Raw genomic sequence first — 18,829 nt, forward strand, 5'->3', positions numbered from 1 at the left:
GGGGGGGGGGGGGGGGGGGTAGTTAACGCGGTTCTAATACCGCTCAGGAGTAAATAGCGTAGTAGGAAGTTATGGCTTATAGAGAGGTTCGACTGTATGGTATATGTGTAATTATAATTTTGAACGCGTTTTAAATACATGAACGATAAGAAAATACTGCTTTTATCGAGGATAAATATTACGTTATCACTACGCAATAGTTTACTAGTGAGTGTTACTAGTAAATGTTTGAAGTACTGACCTTGATTTCCCAGCGTGTTCCCCAGTTTCGCAAGAGCCTGAAGGTTATTCATTGCGTGACTGGTTGAACTGAGGTCGCCGGCGAAGAGGTCGGCCAAGGTAAAAGACGGGGTAGGGCTGGGATTGGAAGTAGGCTCCACGCCGACCGCACTGTCGCCAACCATGTCGACCTTCTCTGCAAGGCTCGCAAGTTGCTGAAGGTTGTACTCCTGGATGCTTGTCAGACCGTGGATCTGAGCAGCTGGGGGAAGAGAGACAGGTGGCGGTGGTGGAGGAACATTCTGAGGGCTGGATGTTGGTGGTATTACAAAGGAAGGTTCACCTTCAAAAGAGGATTGCATTGACGCAGGAAGGGAAATCGGTGAGCTGGTGCTCAGGGACCCTGCACATCCTATTGAGGTGTGTACTGGTATCTGGACAGTAGGCTGTACTGGGGGTATTGGTTGCACTGCAGGCAGCAACTCTTGTGGAGCTTTTGAAGCTGAGGTATTCTCTGTCCTGAACTTGCCAAAAGCTTCCTGAAAAGAAAACGAAGTGTACAAACGAATATAGTTTGAGCTTTCCTTGTAGGAGGGATCCTGAAGTCTGTTATCACAAACCTTGACGGTTTTCTCAAAGTGATTGTAGTCTGTTTGAAATTCGATGGAGAATGTGACATTTGGCTTTGGCGTGTTCTTGATGAGATTGATTAATTGTGTCCCTACAACACGACGCAGAGCGAGGATCTCTACGGCGTCACCGTGTTCCAGGAGGCGACTGGTAAATCGACAAGCATCTTCGATCTTCTCCACGGTCTTCTCCACACTGGGAGACAAGAATTTTTTTGTGAATTATGGTTTTGTAGGGAATTGGAAAAAGTTCGACTTACCTGTGGAAGGTGTCCATGATTTCAAGTTCTCGTTCTGAATGCAACTTCTCGAGATCTTCCAGAGCACTGTCGCGGCACTTCTCTAGGACGGCCTTGTAACTCTGGAAGGTTTCGACAATGAGGTCCTTGGCTTGGTCGTGCTGCACCTGCAGCTCGCTCAGGGCATTCTCCAGCTGAGAGGATGCCTGGTCACAATCAGCAATTCTGGCTTTACTCTCTGCCATCAGACCTGCCAGTTCTTCCTTTTGTCTTGGTTCGGCGTCGGAAAGACGCTCGTACTGATGATCTGGTGCTTTGTGTTCGACGAGAAGACACTCGTTGCAAATTGGTTCCTGCAAAGTGGTAAAAATTAGAGACTTAAAACAACCTATACAGCTTCCCAAAGTTCCATTTACGTAGACACCAAATTGTATCATACCTGGCACGTATAACAAAAGAACTTCATATTCTCAGCTGGATGGCAGGTGCAGAATATCGGCTTGTGGATTGGTATTCTTTCGTTAGATCTTTTGAGATCTTCAAAAGCAACGACTTTGTGACTCTCAAAACATCTCATGAATTGGTGTGCTGTATTGCAATTGGGGCAGAGAAAATTGGCGCAGTCCGAGCACCTTGCAACAGCATTTTCCTTGGCTTTACACGAGGTACAGAGAACAGCCATGTTCTCAATGGCAGACATATCCAGAATATTGGTCAGGACATAGTCAACAGCAAGAGATGCAGCGCCTTTTGCGCCAACGTTGGTCTCTTGTCGACATAAGGGACAATTGAGCACTGAGGCCAGCTTGGAATCACCAGCCTCATCGATAAGGAGTTTATCGAGGCAAGCCTCGCAGAAGACATGTAGACAGGAGAGAACTCTCGGTGCACAAAGTTTGCTACAGCATACAGCACATTCCTGTTCACCAGCTTCGCCAGCAGAACGGATTGATTCTTCAAGAGCATCTCCAGGTACACCGTACGAAGGACTCCCTGCATACCCAGGACTTCCAGAAAAAGTGGCGCCACGTTCTTCAAAGTCGTTTTCAGCATCATCGCCACTAACCGAACCGGCTGGCACGGCCATCGTAGATGCCATGGCTTCTTGTTAAGGATAACTTATAGAACTGTGGAGGCTTGTTTGAATTTAGGACAATATCGTCGAGGTTTACTTTAAGCTAGACTGGGAAGCCTGGAATAAGACGGATAAATAAGACGCCACACAAAACACATGATAATCAAGAGCAACAAAAGACGGATAAGACAAACGAAGAATGCCTCATGACGGTTCTTGAGGGTGATTCAAGTACTGCATACAGACTTTTTCTTGGCTGATCCAGGACTCATACTAAGGCTTACCTTAATTCCAGACCGCGACCATATTTATTGCATGGCTTTCGTACAATTCGCCATGCCCAGCACTGCCATGTTAGAGTTTAATTTTTAATACAATCAACTTTTCGACTCTCGTGCCAATGATACTAATAACCATTATTGAGCGCAGGGATGCATTCCAAGCTATTCGTGGTTTTCGAATCCCATTGGTTCGTCAAGTAACGCTTAAATTTTATTGGTCAAGCGTTAGATGTCGCTCACGATATGTAGAACATCGAATAAAACTGACTTAGAAGGATAACTCTAGAAACAGACTCAGAGATGAGTGGGGAGATGCACAACGCTCCGGTTTTAGGCGATACCAAAAGCATGGCACTAAATCGTAGCGGCGAGTCCGGGAGTAGGATTTCGTGATCATCGCCTCTGTCGATGTTACAGATTTCGCGTAGCCGCGCGGGTCATGATCATCGTTCCAGCCGATATTGCAGTCAGCGAAAATGAATGGATTGCTCGGTGGTGGGAAAAATGTTGCCGCCCCTCACAAACCGTTCTTGACAAACAGGCGGGGCAGCAAGGTCTTCCGTCCAACCGAACCCTAAACATTTGTATGGACATAATGCGCAAACAAATGTGTATATTCAAATAAATTTCAAAGTTATAAAAAATGCATAAAAATATTGGTTTTCACTCTTTACCTCTTATCATGCCGAAAATGAACATTAAAAAATGAATGGCGAAATTCGTTGGTAAATGAAACGACCGAGAACAGTTCAAAGAGAAATTTTGAAATATCATAGATAAATATCTATAATAAATTGAATTTAGTATTAAACGAGCATCGTAGCTGAGTCAATAACCTGTCAAGGTTTCTCTCTTTTAACTTTTCTAGGTTGCCCAAAGTTTTTTTTATTCTCTTTTGTTCGTCCACGTGGAGAAGAGTGGCGCGAAAGTTCTTAACTGGAGTGCATCTTCATATTATTCTGCTTATATGTAAAGTAAGCGAAACGATAATAGTAAGCAGTTGAATAAACCCACTCATCTCTGTTTCAGTGGACTTCATACATTCCAGAATAATCGCAGTGTGCTGTGTTACCAACATATTTAAGAATTTCAATACAATTATATTTATTTCAAAGATGAAATAAAATCTTGACGTAATTCACGTAACATTTAGTAGAGCAAGGAAAACTTGAATTCTTATTATTTTTTTCACAACAATCGAGAGGTTCGATAAGTTTACCTTATTAATTCATATTTGTGCAGCTACTAAAAATAATCATAAGAGCAGCCAACTTATTATCAGATTATTTATTTCCTTCGTTTGAATTTATTACACGGGATGTTTTAACTGACTAATGACTTATCGACTATGATGAATAGTTGGCAGTCCAAATAAAAATTATATTCTTTGTGAATTGAACTGTACCTATATACCACAAGTTGTCTAATATTGTATTAGGAATGTAATGCGTACTTACATTAAAAGATTTCAACATAACCATCGATAATACAGCGAAAATAGATGGATTTGTTAAGATCCAATGTGTACAGAACTTTGCACAGTAATATGTTTTTAAACCAGGTTTGTCAAATTTATTCTACCTTGGAAGTAATACAGAACTTAAAGTTATATGGTAAATAAAAAAAATCTTTTTCCTTAAATAGATTATGAATGGAATACAGTCATTGTACATTTATAATGTACCTGGGTGTAAGTACCAAATAAAGTACTTCACTGAAACAGAACCTATTTCATACTACATCCAACTATGCAAGGAACCCAGATCCACGCATCAAATGTAGTAACTTCTTCTTTAGATATTGAATCTAAGTCTTTATTCATCATGTTTTTCATATTTTTGGAGAACTTGCAGCATCTCAATAATGCACTGAGTCTTGTTGCGCTTTGGAACAAACTTCAGACATTCTTGTAGAGCAAAATTGTAACCATCGATGAATGACTCCCTGACCAAGGATAATGAATTAGAAACAGTATTAGGACTCATCGAATTTCCTGTATCCACACATTTTTTGTCATCTTCTTCCCTTTTTCGTTTTACATCTCTATCCTGTGATGTGGTTCCATTATTTAATTCTGCAAACATTGCAATAGGACCAGTAGGTGTCTGTAATTTTGAGAAGGATGGAGCGACTGTAGGTGAAGAAGATAAAGTTGGAATAAACTTTGCAGGAGACACTTGTGGTGTTGAGAATCGTAAATTGAGGGTTGATGTACAAGATGAAGTTGAATTACAGTTCTTGATAGCAGGACATGGTTGTGTTTCTGGTGAACTGATGGAAGGTGATGCGAAATTGATATTCCCTTTAAGTTGTGCTGTTTTGGTACCACTCGACATTGTAGATATGTAAATCCTTCTGAAAAGCAATAAAAGAATAATTAGATTCCATCATTTATAGTCAGGAATAAGTTTGTTAATAATTGAGACCTTCCCCATTTTCGATTTTTTAAAAATACACATTGAACTCATGGACTGACTATAGTATTCTAAAATAAACACATTGCTATCTTATTACTTCGAAAAAAATATCGTTCTCACCTCGTTAAAGATTTTGGATGGAACCTATTCATGAAAAATTTGCCAAACAACGCGAGCAGCAAAGTCAAGCAAAGTGAAACATTTGAAACATCAAACTATTCCATGCGTACCAACGTGTAAGCTTAAATTTGTAGTGAACGTATTTTGCTTATTAGATATAGTTAAAAAGTGCTTTTTGCCACTAATAAATCCTTTTCTAGCAGCGTAATGAGGACAAATTACTTAAAGCAATAACTAAAAATTATATTGTTGAAAACCCGTTTCGTTATTTCCGAAAAAAAAACAAAGACGACTAGAGATCCGAACGATGCTATTGGTAATATAATCATGGCGCGCGAGTCGACAGGTTTGAAAAACAAGAAGAATCTAAAAACGTGCATATGTGTAAGTGCAATACTTTTTGTCTCAAAATACTTGAAAAAACTTTCTCTGTCTTCTTCTTAAAGTTTAATGTATTAAGAAATTGAAGCCGATACACGAAAATGTGCATGGTGTAAATACAACTACAAATTCATTAAAAAAATATTCACCCTGAAAGTCAAATTGACCATAGCCACGCGCACTGTTTCTATGAAGTTCAAAAGGTCAAACTCCACTTTGCACTTCGCTGTAAATTATTTATGTGAATTTCAGACTTAGGAAGCGGTGACGTAAACAAAACGTAATTTGTACCGATTTTATTCTAAGCGCTGAATATCACGTGACTTATCAAAATATTAACGACCTTCACTAGGTGGACCTCGTTACCAGACAACAACAGCAATAAGTTGTGAAATTTTGTGCCTGCATAAATACAAGGATACTTTACTGTTACATTTATCGTAAGTTTTTTTTTTCTCTTCATATCATTAACAATAATACGACTATCAAGTGTTCATTAAAACACTAATAAACGTGACCTAACATAACACAGTCTATTGCACATCGAATACCAAAAAAACATTGATACCAAAACAGAATCAAACACGTGACAGTAATATGAATAACGGTCAGTAAATGTCAGAGGTATTGAAATAGATTGATTAAATTAACCAAAACACCGATGAATACAAAAATAATCATTAATACGTCCATGATTTTTTTGTCAACATTGTATCCAATGTAAGGTATACCAGGAAGCAGCAACATGAGCAAAGTAGACTCTCAACATAATCAACATCAATAGTTCCTTGCGACGCAAACCAGATTTCAAAGTGCTCTACAAAAATCTCGGAGTGAGATCAAAATGTTCAACGAGTTCCGACATCTCCTGGTCGTTTCATTTCCTAGCTCGCGACATCAAATACCAAAAACGACGTCATTAGTTAGATCTTCTTCGGCTCCATCAATTTCATTGTCATCGGAACAGCTGTATGTCTCTTCAGTACCTGTGACTCCATCTTCGCAGAAGGTCAGCAGAGGTAATAATGAAAACGTCAAAATAAATGAGTCCAGGGACGCTCAGGCGTTGTCTTCCACGCCAAGGAGTCGTAGAAATTCTCAGGGCGATTATTTGAGGAACGATAATTCTGTTCAGGACTTAGAATTCGAAATACAAACGTTATCGAAGGGTCGTGCTTCTTTAGGCGTCCCAAGGTCATCACCTTCCGTAAACAAGGAAGACGACGAACTTTGGAATGTATTGGATACCATACGGAACAAAGGAACAAATATGCTGGCCCGAATTAATGTTGACAATGTTGACGCAACAAGAACAGAAAGAAAATACATTGTTGAGGAAGAGGTTGACGTCACGAAACTTCAACGAGAAAAAGTAGAAAGTTTTAATAGGATTCAGAAATTGGAAAAGGACGCTACGACGAGTCATAAGCTTGTAAAAAAGTTAAAGAAGCAGTTTGACGAGCTTACGAAAATCAGGAATGAACTCCAGGAACATCTTCTGGACGAGTCTGCCTCTAGATTACATAAAGCTGAACCTGCTTGTGATTCTGCTTTTATTGAACTCTTACCGACAGCCGGTAACAATACAGATTTACCCTGTGAATCGATTACTGTTGCTGCCATCGTTTCAGAAATAATCGATAGGATTAAATTTCGAAATAATACCACGGATAAGACTGTCGCAACTCAAGTAGAGCCGGCAGACTTTCAACTTGGTCCAGATGAAACGAGTGTCAAGATACAAAGAGGACAATTGGGTTTGCTTGACGATGCATTGGCTTTTCCAAAAGAGGTTATTAAAGTGGAAGATATCGATAGGGCAAAAATATTGACAATCTTGGAGCAGCGGTCTCACGTGGTATTGCAGAGACACCTTATTATCGCAATCGTTCGCAATCAGGTAAATTATTTATCTGAAGTATCTAACGTAATGTATCATCCTATCTATGATGTTTTTACTTATAGATATATGAGAAGAAACTGGATCAGATTCAAACGAATTATAATTATCTTATGACACGTTTCAACCACTTGTCTCAAATGAACAGCAATTTGTGCAAAGAGGTAATTATTCGTTTAATTAAAACCATAAGTTATGTATTAATAATTAACTAAGTCACGTCATTCAAATTTCACTGATCCTTCCAGTCAATAGAACAGCTCAAGGAACTGCACAGTGCAAGATTGAGAATCATGGAGCTGATGCAGTTGGTCCCATTGACTGAACTAGAAGTTGAAATGCAGAATGAAGAAAAAAATAAAAAATCAATACCAACGATGTTGTCAACGTCTCTTTCTGGTCGACGTGAAATTTCTCAACCTGTACCAGTACCAGGAGTGTATACCCCTCCGCGCCAAGTCACACCTGGCACGAAAGGTTCGTCAAGATTTATGTCAAGGTCATATGTTCAACCTCATAGCAGTTACAGCTCGACAAAGAGTCACGACACAGGTACTAGGGAATCCTTGAATAAGAGTCTTCTAGAACGTCGTAAAGAAAGTTCAAGATCTTTTGAAAAGATAACGAGAACGCAGGATCCCCTGACGAAGAGACTTGGTAATTCCAGTCGAGACACCGGAAATAGATATTTGAAGAATACAAGACACTCTATAGAAACTAAGAGATACGGGACACGTCCAGGACCTTCAATATCAACTGGACCATCACATTATAGATCCGACTATCCAGATCCAATTGCAACTGGTACCGCACCTAATGAAACATCAACCCGTAGAAAACTCTTCTCCTGGAGTAATCTACTCAAGTGATAATTCAATAATTGAAATCATTATTCTCATTGCTACCCCAAAGGACATGTAGCGCACGTGTCATCTCATGGAATAGTGTTGATAGTGCCGCCCACTAATGTTTAATGTACGCACCTTCCCAAGATAATATAACATACACATATGGTAGAGACCAGCTGAATTGTATGTATATATAACTTTGGTGATTTCAATGCCAAACAATTGTTTCTGAACTTTGTAATTATACTTATTATAATATATGATTGCGGTCAATTAGATGAAATTTCCATATAAAAGGACAAAAAATATAGAACCATAGGACAGTAACCAAACAAAAACGTACTGCGAGTGTCAAATTAGGTTTCACATTTATTGAAAGAACTCAGGGCGATAAACTTTTTGATATTCCAAATCGTTTACAATGATTAATTCGGATTGACGATGTGCTATTACGCGTTTAGAATCGTAAATGATGCATTGTCATTTATAAAAAGCACGAGAAATCGAACATCCGACGTATGCCTTTTACTCCTAGATTTTTTAACAGTGAGCGTGCGTCAAAGGAAACAATACGAAAATACATGTATCAATCTCAGTTTACATATATGACGTCAAGTTAATTAACGTTAATCCTATACCTCTGCCATCAATTTATTCCTCTTTTATGCTTAGAACAGTTTTGTTGAATAACACTGATACTTTATCTCGTTTCAAATCTGAAATAAATATTAATTTTTTAGTACTTGTACTTTACCTAGCTAATTTTTGGTCTTCGAGCTCCAAGAGCTAACAACTATCACTCGACTCCTGGCTTAGCTAGGGCTAAGCCCAAACTTCTCAAGGGAGACTTCTGCACCAACATCGTAGACTAGTCAGTTTATATCCTAATGAGATAGGAGAGGTAAATTTGATAATTATAAATATCCTTAGGCGTGGGTGCCCTCCTATCTGTGACCAGACATACAATTCTGTGATAATATATTTCTCGTGACAATACAGTGGCATGATATATCGTCACGTTATCGTAGCATAATTCAATGCTGAATCTTGTCAACAATATATTCACGTACAATTTTTCTAAACGGTATAAATATGCATACATGTAGACATAGGTCACAAAAGTGTTCAGATATATCGATTTCGTAATTGCGAAAAAGAGATAAGAATTTACGATTTTATAAAGTTTCTTATCATGTTTCGCAGTCGTCTTCGAATCAATTAAATATTTTACCTGATCATATCGAATACGAAGTCGCATACGCGTGTATAAACGTAATTTTGTCTTATAAGTAAAATTTTTATAATCGGAATTCAACGAAAAGGAAATACTATTGTATTATTTAAAAAAAGCGCTTAATTAATCGAATACGAAAATCTAACTGCAGTGTGATGATCGTAAAAGCATTTTTTTTCTTTGGCCCACGTATTTATTTTTGCATTCATGCGTCGAGCTTATATATTACTTTGTTGTTATCTGTTTAATGAATTTCTATGTAAAAGGGGAACTTTCGAAATATCGAACTGTCAAGAAGTTATGAGCGGATGAAAATTATTCAACTTTTATTCTACCGTCTCTGCAGTACTTTGCTTTATCAATTATTTATATCTATCTACCGTAGGAAATATAGAAGATGAATTTATAAATTTATACAATAGCTGGTAACAATTGTGTACCCATCACTTTTTCACAGGCAATTGTTTTCGTCATCGATTTTCGCCTTCGTTGTGACTTTTCTCGCGCACGAATTAACAGGTGACGAATAAAATCTTTGACTAAATCGCAACAGAGGGAAAAAATTCAAAAAATATCATCCGGAATGCGGTTTCGCGTACAACTGTATCAATAATTTCAGCGAAGAACGAGGTGGAAATGAAGGTGAAGGCATCGCAAGGGAATAAGAAATTAAAAGAAAGGCAGTAATGTAATAAAGTTAAAAGTAAAATTGTATAACATGTAATTTTATACATTTTTAAGAATTATAATAAACCATATGTACACTGAACCTCAATAATGGAGACAACGGTGGGCGCGGTGCGGTGAGGTAAGAGAGTAGATTGGGCGGTGCCTGCTCACCTACCTCGGCCTGTGCGTGGAACGCAGAAAGCACTAGTGTGCGAGCGAGACGCCAGCTCGTCGCTCGGTGCGTCCTTGTTGCACAGCACGAGTATAAGTGAGACGGCAACAAGGCCCCTCATGCGCAATAGGGAGCTCGGTGGAAGACTACCCGTGTCTGGACGCACGCGCGCTCTCTCTCTCTCTCTCTCTCTCTCTCTCTCTCTCTCTCTCTCTCTTTCTCTCTCTCTCTCTCTCTCAGAGTAACGCTGTAAGACGAGAAAAGCTAGTAGCACATAAGGAACGAGAAGGAGCTGCGCGACTCTCGCCGGTGCGAATGAGATAGACTTTTTGATTACCCATCCTCGTCACACAGCGTTGGTGCGAGAAAGAGAGATAGTGTCCGACCAAGCGTCATTAATGCTGTCCAGCTTGTCGACGCAGTGCGGTGAGGCAAGAGGGGAGAGTGGGTGGTGACTGTCGATCTACCAGGATACGTGCGTGCAATGCAGCGAGCGTTATGGTGCGAGAGAGAAGCCAAAGCGTCGCACGGTGCGTCCTTTTCGCAAAGCACGACTGTAAGCGAGACGGCAATACCATCCCTGAGTTGCATCTGGGAGCTTGGTGGGGCATCTTCTTCTCCTATGCTGTTGCCCAGACTAGCTAGCGTTAATGCCCCACCAAGCTCCCAGGTGCAACTCAGGGATACTATTGCCGTCTCGCTTACACTTGTGCTTTGCGAAAGCTGCGTTGCACGCACGTATGCAGGTAGATCGACAGTCACCACCCACTCTCCTCTCTTGTCTCACCGCACTGCGTCGACAAGCTGGACAGTAATAATGATCAGTGTACAATCAGTGTACGAATTAATTTCCTATTGTGCAGGCATTCGAGTATTGACACAGTTTATATGACATTCAATAAATTTCGATATCGATGTCAAACTTTTTCTTTTAATTCCCGAGAGCCACCATTAACGAAACTTCAGATAAATTTCGTTTAATGAATTACGGCAATAAATAAAAAAAGAATATGAGTGTATTAAAAAAAAAAAAAAGAATTGAACAGTACAAAAATAATCTCTGAAACTCATTGCTCTTGTTTACTGCCAATAAAAGGAACGATCGTGCCAACGATCCTGCAAGAACGAGAAATAAAACTAAGCTCACCTATTAACTTTCCCGGGCAGTAAACAGTTTTCCAATGAGTCCTAAATTACTTGAAATACATCAAAGGGAGAACGAGCATACAAAAACAAAGAGGGAGTGATCAAATCGCATGACCACCGATAAAACTACGGAAACGCCGTATCAAAGTATTATATAACAATTGCTAAACGACAATCTTCTCTTCTCCCAACACACTTAGGCCAGACTAGTTGTAATCAGACTGTACAACGCTCTTATGGCGTCCTCAGTCAGATCCGGTGGTCCAAATAGAAACTCCCTGCGAGATTTTGGGTTCTGCAGGACCTCCTCCATGGTCTCCGCGGTTAGCACCAATGAGTGTAGAGATGCCTGAGTGAGATTGACCTTCCTGGCCAAGGTTCCCGTGATGTGAACATCGTCGATCCAGAAGTAGGGTTCCTTCTGCGCCTCCCGGTACAGCAGGAACACCGTGTCCGGCGAGTAGAGTATCGCCCAACCGGCGCAGTACGCCGGATAATGTCGTCCGGGATATTCCAGGGGCGATACACGCCACTTGGAGCGCCAGGACCTCTTGACTACGGCCGATGGCAGAGGATCGCAGAGGATGAGTCGTCTGGCACCCCAGGGTGAGAATTCATGGATCAGGAAGTCGAGCATCGCAGGCATGTGAACGAAGACGTCGTCGTCTAGCTTCAACACGTATTTAGCACCTGGGCAGAATTATCTCGTTGTTACTGATTGAAAGAGACAAATGATTTTTATTGGTAAACTTGCATTCCCTCTCCTTATCCTTGGCTGTTATCACGGGTGCACTCGTATTACGTGGCGAGTCAATTGCGATACAAATAATTGAATTGTTATTGTTATACTGGTTATACATTATTATTCATATATTTGATAAAGTTTATTTATTTTTAAGGGATTATTGTTTCCTGACGATACGACGAATCACGCGCGTATTCATTAGAAAAAAAAAGTCTGACACTCAAATATCCGCTTGTTGTTCAATTCGATTGCTTATTTCTGGTACGGTGTACTTTTAACGGAGGATCAAATTGGATTGCGTTGATAAAGACAAAAAAGTGGGCGTTTCTCTTTGTATAATGGCTGACATAAATTGAACCGACTGTAAACGTTCGTGTAGGTGAACCAATGTCATTAAATTTACGTGTACGACTCTATAGGTTGGCCTTTGTGGATCAAGTTTGACGTACTGTAAGTTGATCTAGTGTAAAGTAACCTGTACGCCATGGTTCGAGTAACGAACAACTGGGTCGGGTCACAGTTGGGTCACAGTTGGGTTACACGTCGGCTTAGAGTTCATATTGAATGAAGCTTTGACGCGGTAAACGGGATCCTTTGGTTACTGTGTTGATAAAACAAAGATTAGGCGGGTAATTCAAATATGCTGAAGAAGTTACAATGCTCATACAGACATCATGCTGTCGCGCTACTTTGAATGAGGGACGAGAAGAAGATTGTAAACGTGTTATTTAGAAAATTTTTAATACGAACAAGCGCCCAATTTTTGAATTGCTTGTCGGACCAAGGCTAAAATCGTATTTGTAAATTTTTTATAACTAGTATCGGCTATTACACTGACGTCAGGTGTGAATCTATTGATTTTCGAACAACGGGAAATCAAATTGTACGTGTTCTTTTTTTCGAATAAATTCGTCGATGGATAAGAGTGACTTTAGTTGCTGCGCATTATTCCCGGAATGTATCATCGAGTCTCTGGCAAAGAAACTTATATCAAAATGGATCCCATTCGGTGATTAAATATGACACTCCGCACCCCGCAATACTTTTATTTGAATTAAGGACGCATCAGCCATTTCAGATTTCCCGTGATCGTGTAACTGACAATCAGACACAGTTGTGCAGGAAAATAAATTTTTTTTACGAACGACACGGTAAATAAAATTCAGTCGTTACGATTAAAGCTGATTGAGAAAGTGACAGAAGAGCGTGAACTCACTTTGACAGTGATAAGTAGCCCACTTGAGCGCCATCACGTGTTTATAGGTCATATTCCTGTAGGCGTCAAGAAAATTTCCTTGAATAAGATCCCCGTATACTCTATCCTCCTCTTCCAAGTGTGCCTGATGCTGCTCGGACAAGCCAACGAGGAACAAGAGGGTAGCAGCTGGAGTCCTTTTGCCCCAAGTGTCCCGTACCACCTTGCGCTTGAGAAAGTTCCCAGGAGCCGAGTGCACCAGGACTAACAAGAGCAGCGATTGGCTGCCATTGCACGGATTGTGATTCAAAGTGAACCGGAAGTTCTTCATGTCGATGAGTGTCGACTCGTCATCGGGCGGAAGTTCGCTCATCGAGTAAGGATGGGGTAGGGCCGATGCGTTCTGCGGCAATATCAGGAGGTAACCCGAGGCTGGTGCGCTGGCTGATATCGGCACCGGCGGACCTGGGCAACCGTTGAGAAGCCAGAAGGAAAAGCATCCTGTGATCGTGAGTGCTACCACGAAGAGAAGGCTGCATGGCGGCGACCCGGGCGCGTGGAGTCGCCGCTTATCCAACATGCTGAAGATGCCCACTCATCCCACTCCTGCTGAAAGAAACATCAAAAAGATATGTTAACGCTCACAGCGGCTCGTGTAAACTTTGAAAGTAAAGTTAGCTTAGCCGACGGATTTGAAGAACTGACAGACACACTCGGCATATTGAGTATCGAGCGCGGCTACGAGTGCAACTGTCTCACACGTTGTCGAACAATGAGTCAATTAAGGTTAGGCATCTTGCTCTAGACACAGTTGCTGATTATAATCACAATTCAAAATCTAGTCTCAGATTTCGAATGAAGTCAAGCGTAACTTGTACGACGCTGATACAGGCGACGTTGCTGCTGGTATTCGTATAGCCAAGCGAAGAGCTTCGGTCGACGGTGGCGCCATCTGTGAAAAACAACACGTACCTTCTTCGCAATTATAAACTTCGTCTTTTTATACACGCTAAGGCGACTGGCATTAGGGTAAACAGCCCAGGTAACGACCCCTAGAAAGCGGCCGTGACGGATTTTTGCTATTTACTCACGCGTGGTATAGTCAAACTGAAAAGTAAAGGTTTCAACACGTGCGTTAAAGCCTTCCGTTGTGATTCACCTATTATGCAAGTGAAACAATTAAGCTCTATTACTTATTATTGTTTTAGTAGCGCATCTCTGCGGTCATGATTTCTGACCGTTGAGAAACACCCATGCCGTAGTTTGTGATCCTTGCGCGTACCTGATGAATGACCGCCTTGGCGCAATTTATGACGCCTGCGCATTTTATAACGCCTGTGCGTACCCACTGTCCGCCAATTCCGAATACCCTCATACAAACGACGGTCAACAACACAACGACACAACCTGAATTATCTGACGCACTTATTGTTCCGCGAATTTGCACAAATATCTAACGAAAAGTTAAGCAATTTCTCATCTCATCGATAGTCTGGTTCCTACTGAAGATGTTGACACCATTTTTATGTCGTTTTAATCTTACCCGACGAACAAAATTCACAACGACGTAGCACGTCGGAACTACTCCCCACCGTCTAGCACTGCCGCTGCGTAGCCCACTGGGACACGTGTTGCACTGTTCACTGGTCAATTTCTATTCTAAAATATTTCATTTAAAACGGCGTGTTCCTCCAATAATGTGAAAAACGCTTTTCAATTGGCCGGTCATTGAATTATTATTCGACAAAACCTGCATTTATGGCTGTCAAAATTATGCCATCGACATCACAATCTGGGACCCAATCAATCACTCGGCCGTTTACCCTGTGCAACGAAATTATCTGATACAATTAGTAACGAAATTCCCAAGTCGAAATACACCCGATGAAAATACACGATAAAAGCACCAAACAAAGTCTTTGCTATCGCAATAAACTTCCAGAGAAACACAGGTAATTGGCACAGAGGACCTTGAACATTAATCGCGTAACTTTTTTTTTTACAACAGCCAAAGACCCACGGACTTACGTTACGCATTAGAGTCGTATAAGAATGTCTTATCGATCGAACCACGAGATTTCGCCCGACGTGTATCGTAAAGTTAGAAAATTGTATAAGGCACGAAAAATATAAGGAACTTGAGCACGATACATAAATATATTGCGTAACCTATCTTTATCGACAGAAAACCAGGCACCGTTTCCACCCCCCTACCCAAATCTTTTTCATCAATAATTCAAAACAGACACAAACGCTGAAGACGATAAAGAATCTGCAAACATGATACAACCCGATCGATCATATCAAATCCAAAGATGAACTCACTTGGCGCGAAAATTCAACTACTTAGCCAAACCGGAACTCGATGAATTTAAACTCATGGACACGATATCCCAGAGCGATGTGAAATATGAAAATATAAATTACCACGTAATGGCTAATAGGATTGTAGACGCTTGCGATTTCACCACGTGAATTCACCCTCTGATCTATCTACGTCTTTACCATAGCGTCGCAGAGGAAAATTACGACGAAGATTACGCAACCGGTCCCTTTCATTTCGAGACGTCGTTATCGTTATCAAAAACGATTTTTCAACTTCGACCATTCTAGCTATTTCCACGAATATACATATATCTACCATAGGGCGTTACCGATAATTACAGCACTGGACCCATCGCCATTAAACGGTGTCTGACACGTCATCGCCTTGATTAAACGACCAACCAATGAATAATTACGTGTTGAACTCTGATTAGCAATTTACGCCAATGGTTTAGGTTAGGTTACGTTTAACGATCTAACATAAATGGCGTAAATTTGAAAATCAAATTTGTAAAGTCCTATCTAGCGAACAATATTATACCTATAGAACGAATTGTTACCTTGTATCACCTTGTCCGTTAGAGGTCGCCGATGTAGTATCGGGATTTGAGAAAATTTAGTCACGCAACAAGGTTAAGCCAGTTCACGACAGCCTGATTAACCTCTAGATCCCGGCAGGGTAACCGCCGACGTTATTGGTCGAATTCCTAGTGCTGATGCATGTTCGCCCTCAGCCTGAGTACGTTTCCTAAGTAGCCGACGGTTCTTGGTTATCGTTATCACTGACAAGAGGTGTTGGGGTTAGTTTTATTTAATTCTACGGTTATTACCCTAATTAGGTAAGTCGTCATAATGGCTTATGAAAAATTGTGTAACTTGGAATTTACGCGCCCAGATATTACCTTACACGTACAATGTGTGTGTATATGTGTATATATAATATATGATTAATCGGATCAAACGAGCCAACTGAAGTTTGCTGCTCCTTTGCCAGCTTCGGTCGATTCGTTTGAATCTGTTGATTCTGTATATGTATACAAGATATCTGTTCGAAATTTTTTTTTGATTAATTACGATTACTAACAGATACATACGTTGTGCGTATATAACGCGTGATTTCCAGTTGTATCGAGTTCAATTTTTGAGGTTAGGTCCACAGGTACGTATATCTGTAACAAACGATAACACACAGTTTATTGATTGCCAAACTCACGCAGCTTCGTAAAACGAGCGCGTAAATTTGAATGGAAGAATGGCGTCGTCGGCGAACTTAGGCTCCGCTGCAATATGATTTACTATCACGCAATGCTAATCGCACGGTGTCCAGTGATAAGTGGCGGTTTACTTCCCACAAATTTCCAACTGCAGCAACGTGTATTGCAACGTATCTTTCTTAACTTGACATCGATAGCAAAAAATCTGAAAACTAACCTACGTTACCTTCTGCCGTCCACCCTTCGCTCATGCATCCGCAAGTCAGGCGGGCGTCAGCCAATTCTTTTTTCATCGGGAACTGACAAGCCAGTATGAACTGGGAGTTGAGGTGGAACAGGTCCAACTCTACCAAAACAAAAGCTCTGACCGAACCTATCAGAAGAGACGATAACTTAACGGATCCTGTCGATTTTTGGGGACGCGTAAAATCGAGAAACGCAACCGTAGGTGCTGATCTTTGGGGTCGCGTAAAATCGGTAAACGCAACTGGATGCACGAACGGGAGTGGACGGTTACGGAAATGCGCGACCGCTCAAGCTGCTAGGTTGAGGTAGAGAGGGTCGGAGTAAGAGTCAGGCAAATAGTGCGAGAGACAGAGAGGGACGAATCGAGAACGTAGCAGAACGAATCTGAACTATCTAATCGAAATTCTTGACCAATTAATAAATTGGGAGTCCTCACCGGAGCTGGTGCAGCTAATCCGTGAAGGCCGAGAACTGTATCGAGCGGACACTTAGTTGGGTACTGCACTAGGGAACAGCACCACACCTCCGGAACACTCAAGGATATCGCGAAAGCAACGCGAGAACTACAGGAGCAAGAATTTGCTAGAACCCATCGAAAAACAACTAGAAAAATTATCAACAGATAGCACGGGTTGCGGGAGCCAGTTGTGACACCTCGGTCGGTGCCCCGAGAGAGACTCCTTTGACAATAGTCAAATTCGAGAACTAATCATTCTGATTTTTCGAGATCCTTATAGCCGATAGCTCTTCCATTTCCCTCGAATCGTCCCTTTAAACCAAATTGAGAGCGTTCCTTAGCGAATCGGTACGTAACTTTGGAAATCCTCCACGGCCGTTTCCCCAGGGCATCGGGCGACAGCTGGGTACCACATCCTTAACTCGAGCAGATGGTTCCTTCCCTGCCCTTAACCGTATCAAAACTATAACTCCGCCCGCTGTACAGCCCTTTGCCCATCTCCAGCGGGGCGCCGGTATCTCACCCGGGCTTCTGCCGGTTCGTGGAGACGTCTCCGTCGGGTAGTTTCCTCTGTCGGGCAATTCGGTAAGTCGAGACTATCTCCCCACGGCAGACTCGAGCACCTCGATCTCAACTAAACAATATCGAAATCTTACGAGAGCCTTGACATAACTGTACGAATCAACCCGAGAGCGTAGCTTCTGAGCAGGGTGGCGACCCGAAGAGAACCAGAAATCGAGAACATCATCTGTATCGGTAACCTGAGCCGCCTTGTGACTGTGAATCGAAAAATTATGTCACAGTATATATTCAGCACGGAACTTGAAATTAGCAGCAGAAGGGATTTGAGCTGCGAGATAATTTGCCCAAAGTTTATCCGATGGTAACTATCCGCTTCAGGGAAGCAGAATGCAGTTCGAAGGCGCCACCTCTTGGATATCGAGAGCCGAATGTCACTTTCTCACGTGGTTGAATTTATGAGTAAAAAATAATTTATTTTTGTCACTTCATTGTTAATTCAAAACTTTACGTATATGCAACCTGTTACAGTAGGTCTTGAACAATTGCGCATATATGATAATTACGACAAACACAATCAGTACCTGTTAACTTCTTGTTCTAATCTTGTATATGTATATATACCTAACCAAACCTTACCTTCACTTTGTACTTCTCACGTATATCTAATTGCGCGAAGCAACTTGTGTATACATACTTAACTGCTTATAGGTGTACATACAGTCAGCTCTTTAGCAAAGTCCTATACGAAGCTCTAGCACATTACCTATACACATATATAGGTATATTTGTTGCTGG

At 41.2% G+C, this 18,829-nt stretch overlaps 4 protein-coding genes across 20 annotated transcripts in view; 1 reads left to right on the forward strand and 3 right to left on the reverse strand.

The window, feature by feature from the left end:
* Nucleotides 1-2,731, reverse strand: part of LOC107268561 (brain tumor protein) — a 14,846-nt gene extending 12,115 nt beyond the window's left edge. For both annotated transcript variants that reach the window (XM_015741472.2, XM_015741473.2), the window contains exons 1-5: nucleotides 2,447-2,731; nucleotides 1,527-2,279; nucleotides 1,109-1,440; nucleotides 840-1,044; nucleotides 242-758 (exon numbers count right to left, since the gene is read on the reverse strand). In XM_015741472.2, the coding sequence (XP_015596958.1) occupies nucleotides 242-758; nucleotides 840-1,044; nucleotides 1,109-1,440; nucleotides 1,527-2,186 (1,714 nt within the window). In that variant the 5' untranslated portion in view covers nucleotides 2,187-2,279; nucleotides 2,447-2,731. The remainder of the gene's footprint in view (nucleotides 1-241; nucleotides 759-839; nucleotides 1,045-1,108; nucleotides 1,441-1,526; nucleotides 2,280-2,446) is intronic.
* A 1,257-nt stretch (nucleotides 2,732-3,988) lies between these two features.
* LOC107268517 lies at nucleotides 3,989-6,876 on the reverse strand. 6 transcript variants are annotated; one of them, XM_015741359.2, is made up of 2 exons: nucleotides 6,829-6,876; nucleotides 3,989-4,798 (listed from the first exon to the last, which is right to left on the reverse strand). In XM_015741359.2, the coding sequence occupies exon 2, from the start codon at nucleotides 4,777-4,779 to the stop codon at nucleotides 4,258-4,260; it is 522 nt and encodes a 173-aa protein (XP_015596845.1). In that variant the 5' UTR covers nucleotides 4,780-4,798; nucleotides 6,829-6,876; the 3' UTR covers nucleotides 3,989-4,257. The 6 variants fall into 6 exon arrangements, with proteins under 6 accessions (XP_015596845.1, XP_024941571.1, XP_015596842.1 ...); XM_025085803.1 differs by having other exon boundaries at nucleotides 3,989-4,795; nucleotides 6,829-6,850; XM_015741356.2 differs by lacking the exon at nucleotides 6,829-6,876 and adding an exon at nucleotides 5,511-5,639.
* LOC107268428 lies at nucleotides 5,229-8,372 on the forward strand. Of its 6 annotated transcripts, XM_025085795.1 has the most exons (6): nucleotides 5,229-5,364; nucleotides 5,614-5,641; nucleotides 5,714-5,801; nucleotides 6,087-7,261; nucleotides 7,327-7,425; nucleotides 7,510-8,372. In XM_025085795.1, the coding sequence occupies exons 4-6, from the start codon at nucleotides 6,206-6,208 to the stop codon at nucleotides 8,128-8,130; spliced, it is 1,776 nt and encodes a 591-aa protein (XP_024941563.1). In that variant the 5' UTR covers nucleotides 5,229-5,364; nucleotides 5,614-5,641; nucleotides 5,714-5,801; nucleotides 6,087-6,205; the 3' UTR covers nucleotides 8,131-8,372. The 6 variants fall into 6 exon arrangements, with proteins under 6 accessions (XP_024941563.1, XP_024941565.1, XP_024941564.1 ...); XM_025085797.1 differs by lacking the exon at nucleotides 5,614-5,641 and having other exon boundaries at nucleotides 5,232-5,364; XM_025085798.1 differs by lacking the exons at nucleotides 5,229-5,364; nucleotides 5,614-5,641; nucleotides 5,714-5,801 and adding an exon at nucleotides 5,860-5,968.
* Nucleotides 8,373-8,465: 93 nt separating this feature from the next.
* LOC107268515 (acetylgalactosaminyl-O-glycosyl-glycoprotein beta-1,3-N-acetylglucosaminyltransferase) overlaps nucleotides 8,466-18,829 on the reverse strand; it is a 17,490-nt gene continuing 7,126 nt past the window's right edge. For 2 of the 6 annotated variants that reach the window (XM_015741350.2, XM_025085800.1), the window contains exons 2-4: nucleotides 16,690-16,764; nucleotides 13,292-13,876; nucleotides 8,466-12,020 (exon numbers count right to left, since the gene is read on the reverse strand). In XM_015741350.2, the coding sequence (XP_015596836.1) occupies nucleotides 11,527-12,020; nucleotides 13,292-13,850 (1,053 nt within the window). In that variant the 5' untranslated portion in view covers nucleotides 13,851-13,876; nucleotides 16,690-16,764 and the 3' untranslated portion in view covers nucleotides 8,466-11,526. Of the gene's footprint in view, nucleotides 12,021-13,291; nucleotides 13,880-16,689; nucleotides 16,765-18,829 lie in introns of all 6 variants that reach the window. The other 4 variants (XM_015741351.2, XM_025085801.1, XM_015741353.2 and 1 more) reach the window with 3 other exon arrangements.

Source organism: Cephus cinctus, unplaced genomic scaffold (genome assembly GCF_000341935.2).
Source record: "Cephus cinctus unplaced genomic scaffold, Ccin1 Ccin1_scaffold0564, whole genome shotgun sequence".
Classification (NCBI taxonomy): domain Eukaryota; kingdom Metazoa; phylum Arthropoda; class Insecta; order Hymenoptera; family Cephidae; genus Cephus; species Cephus cinctus.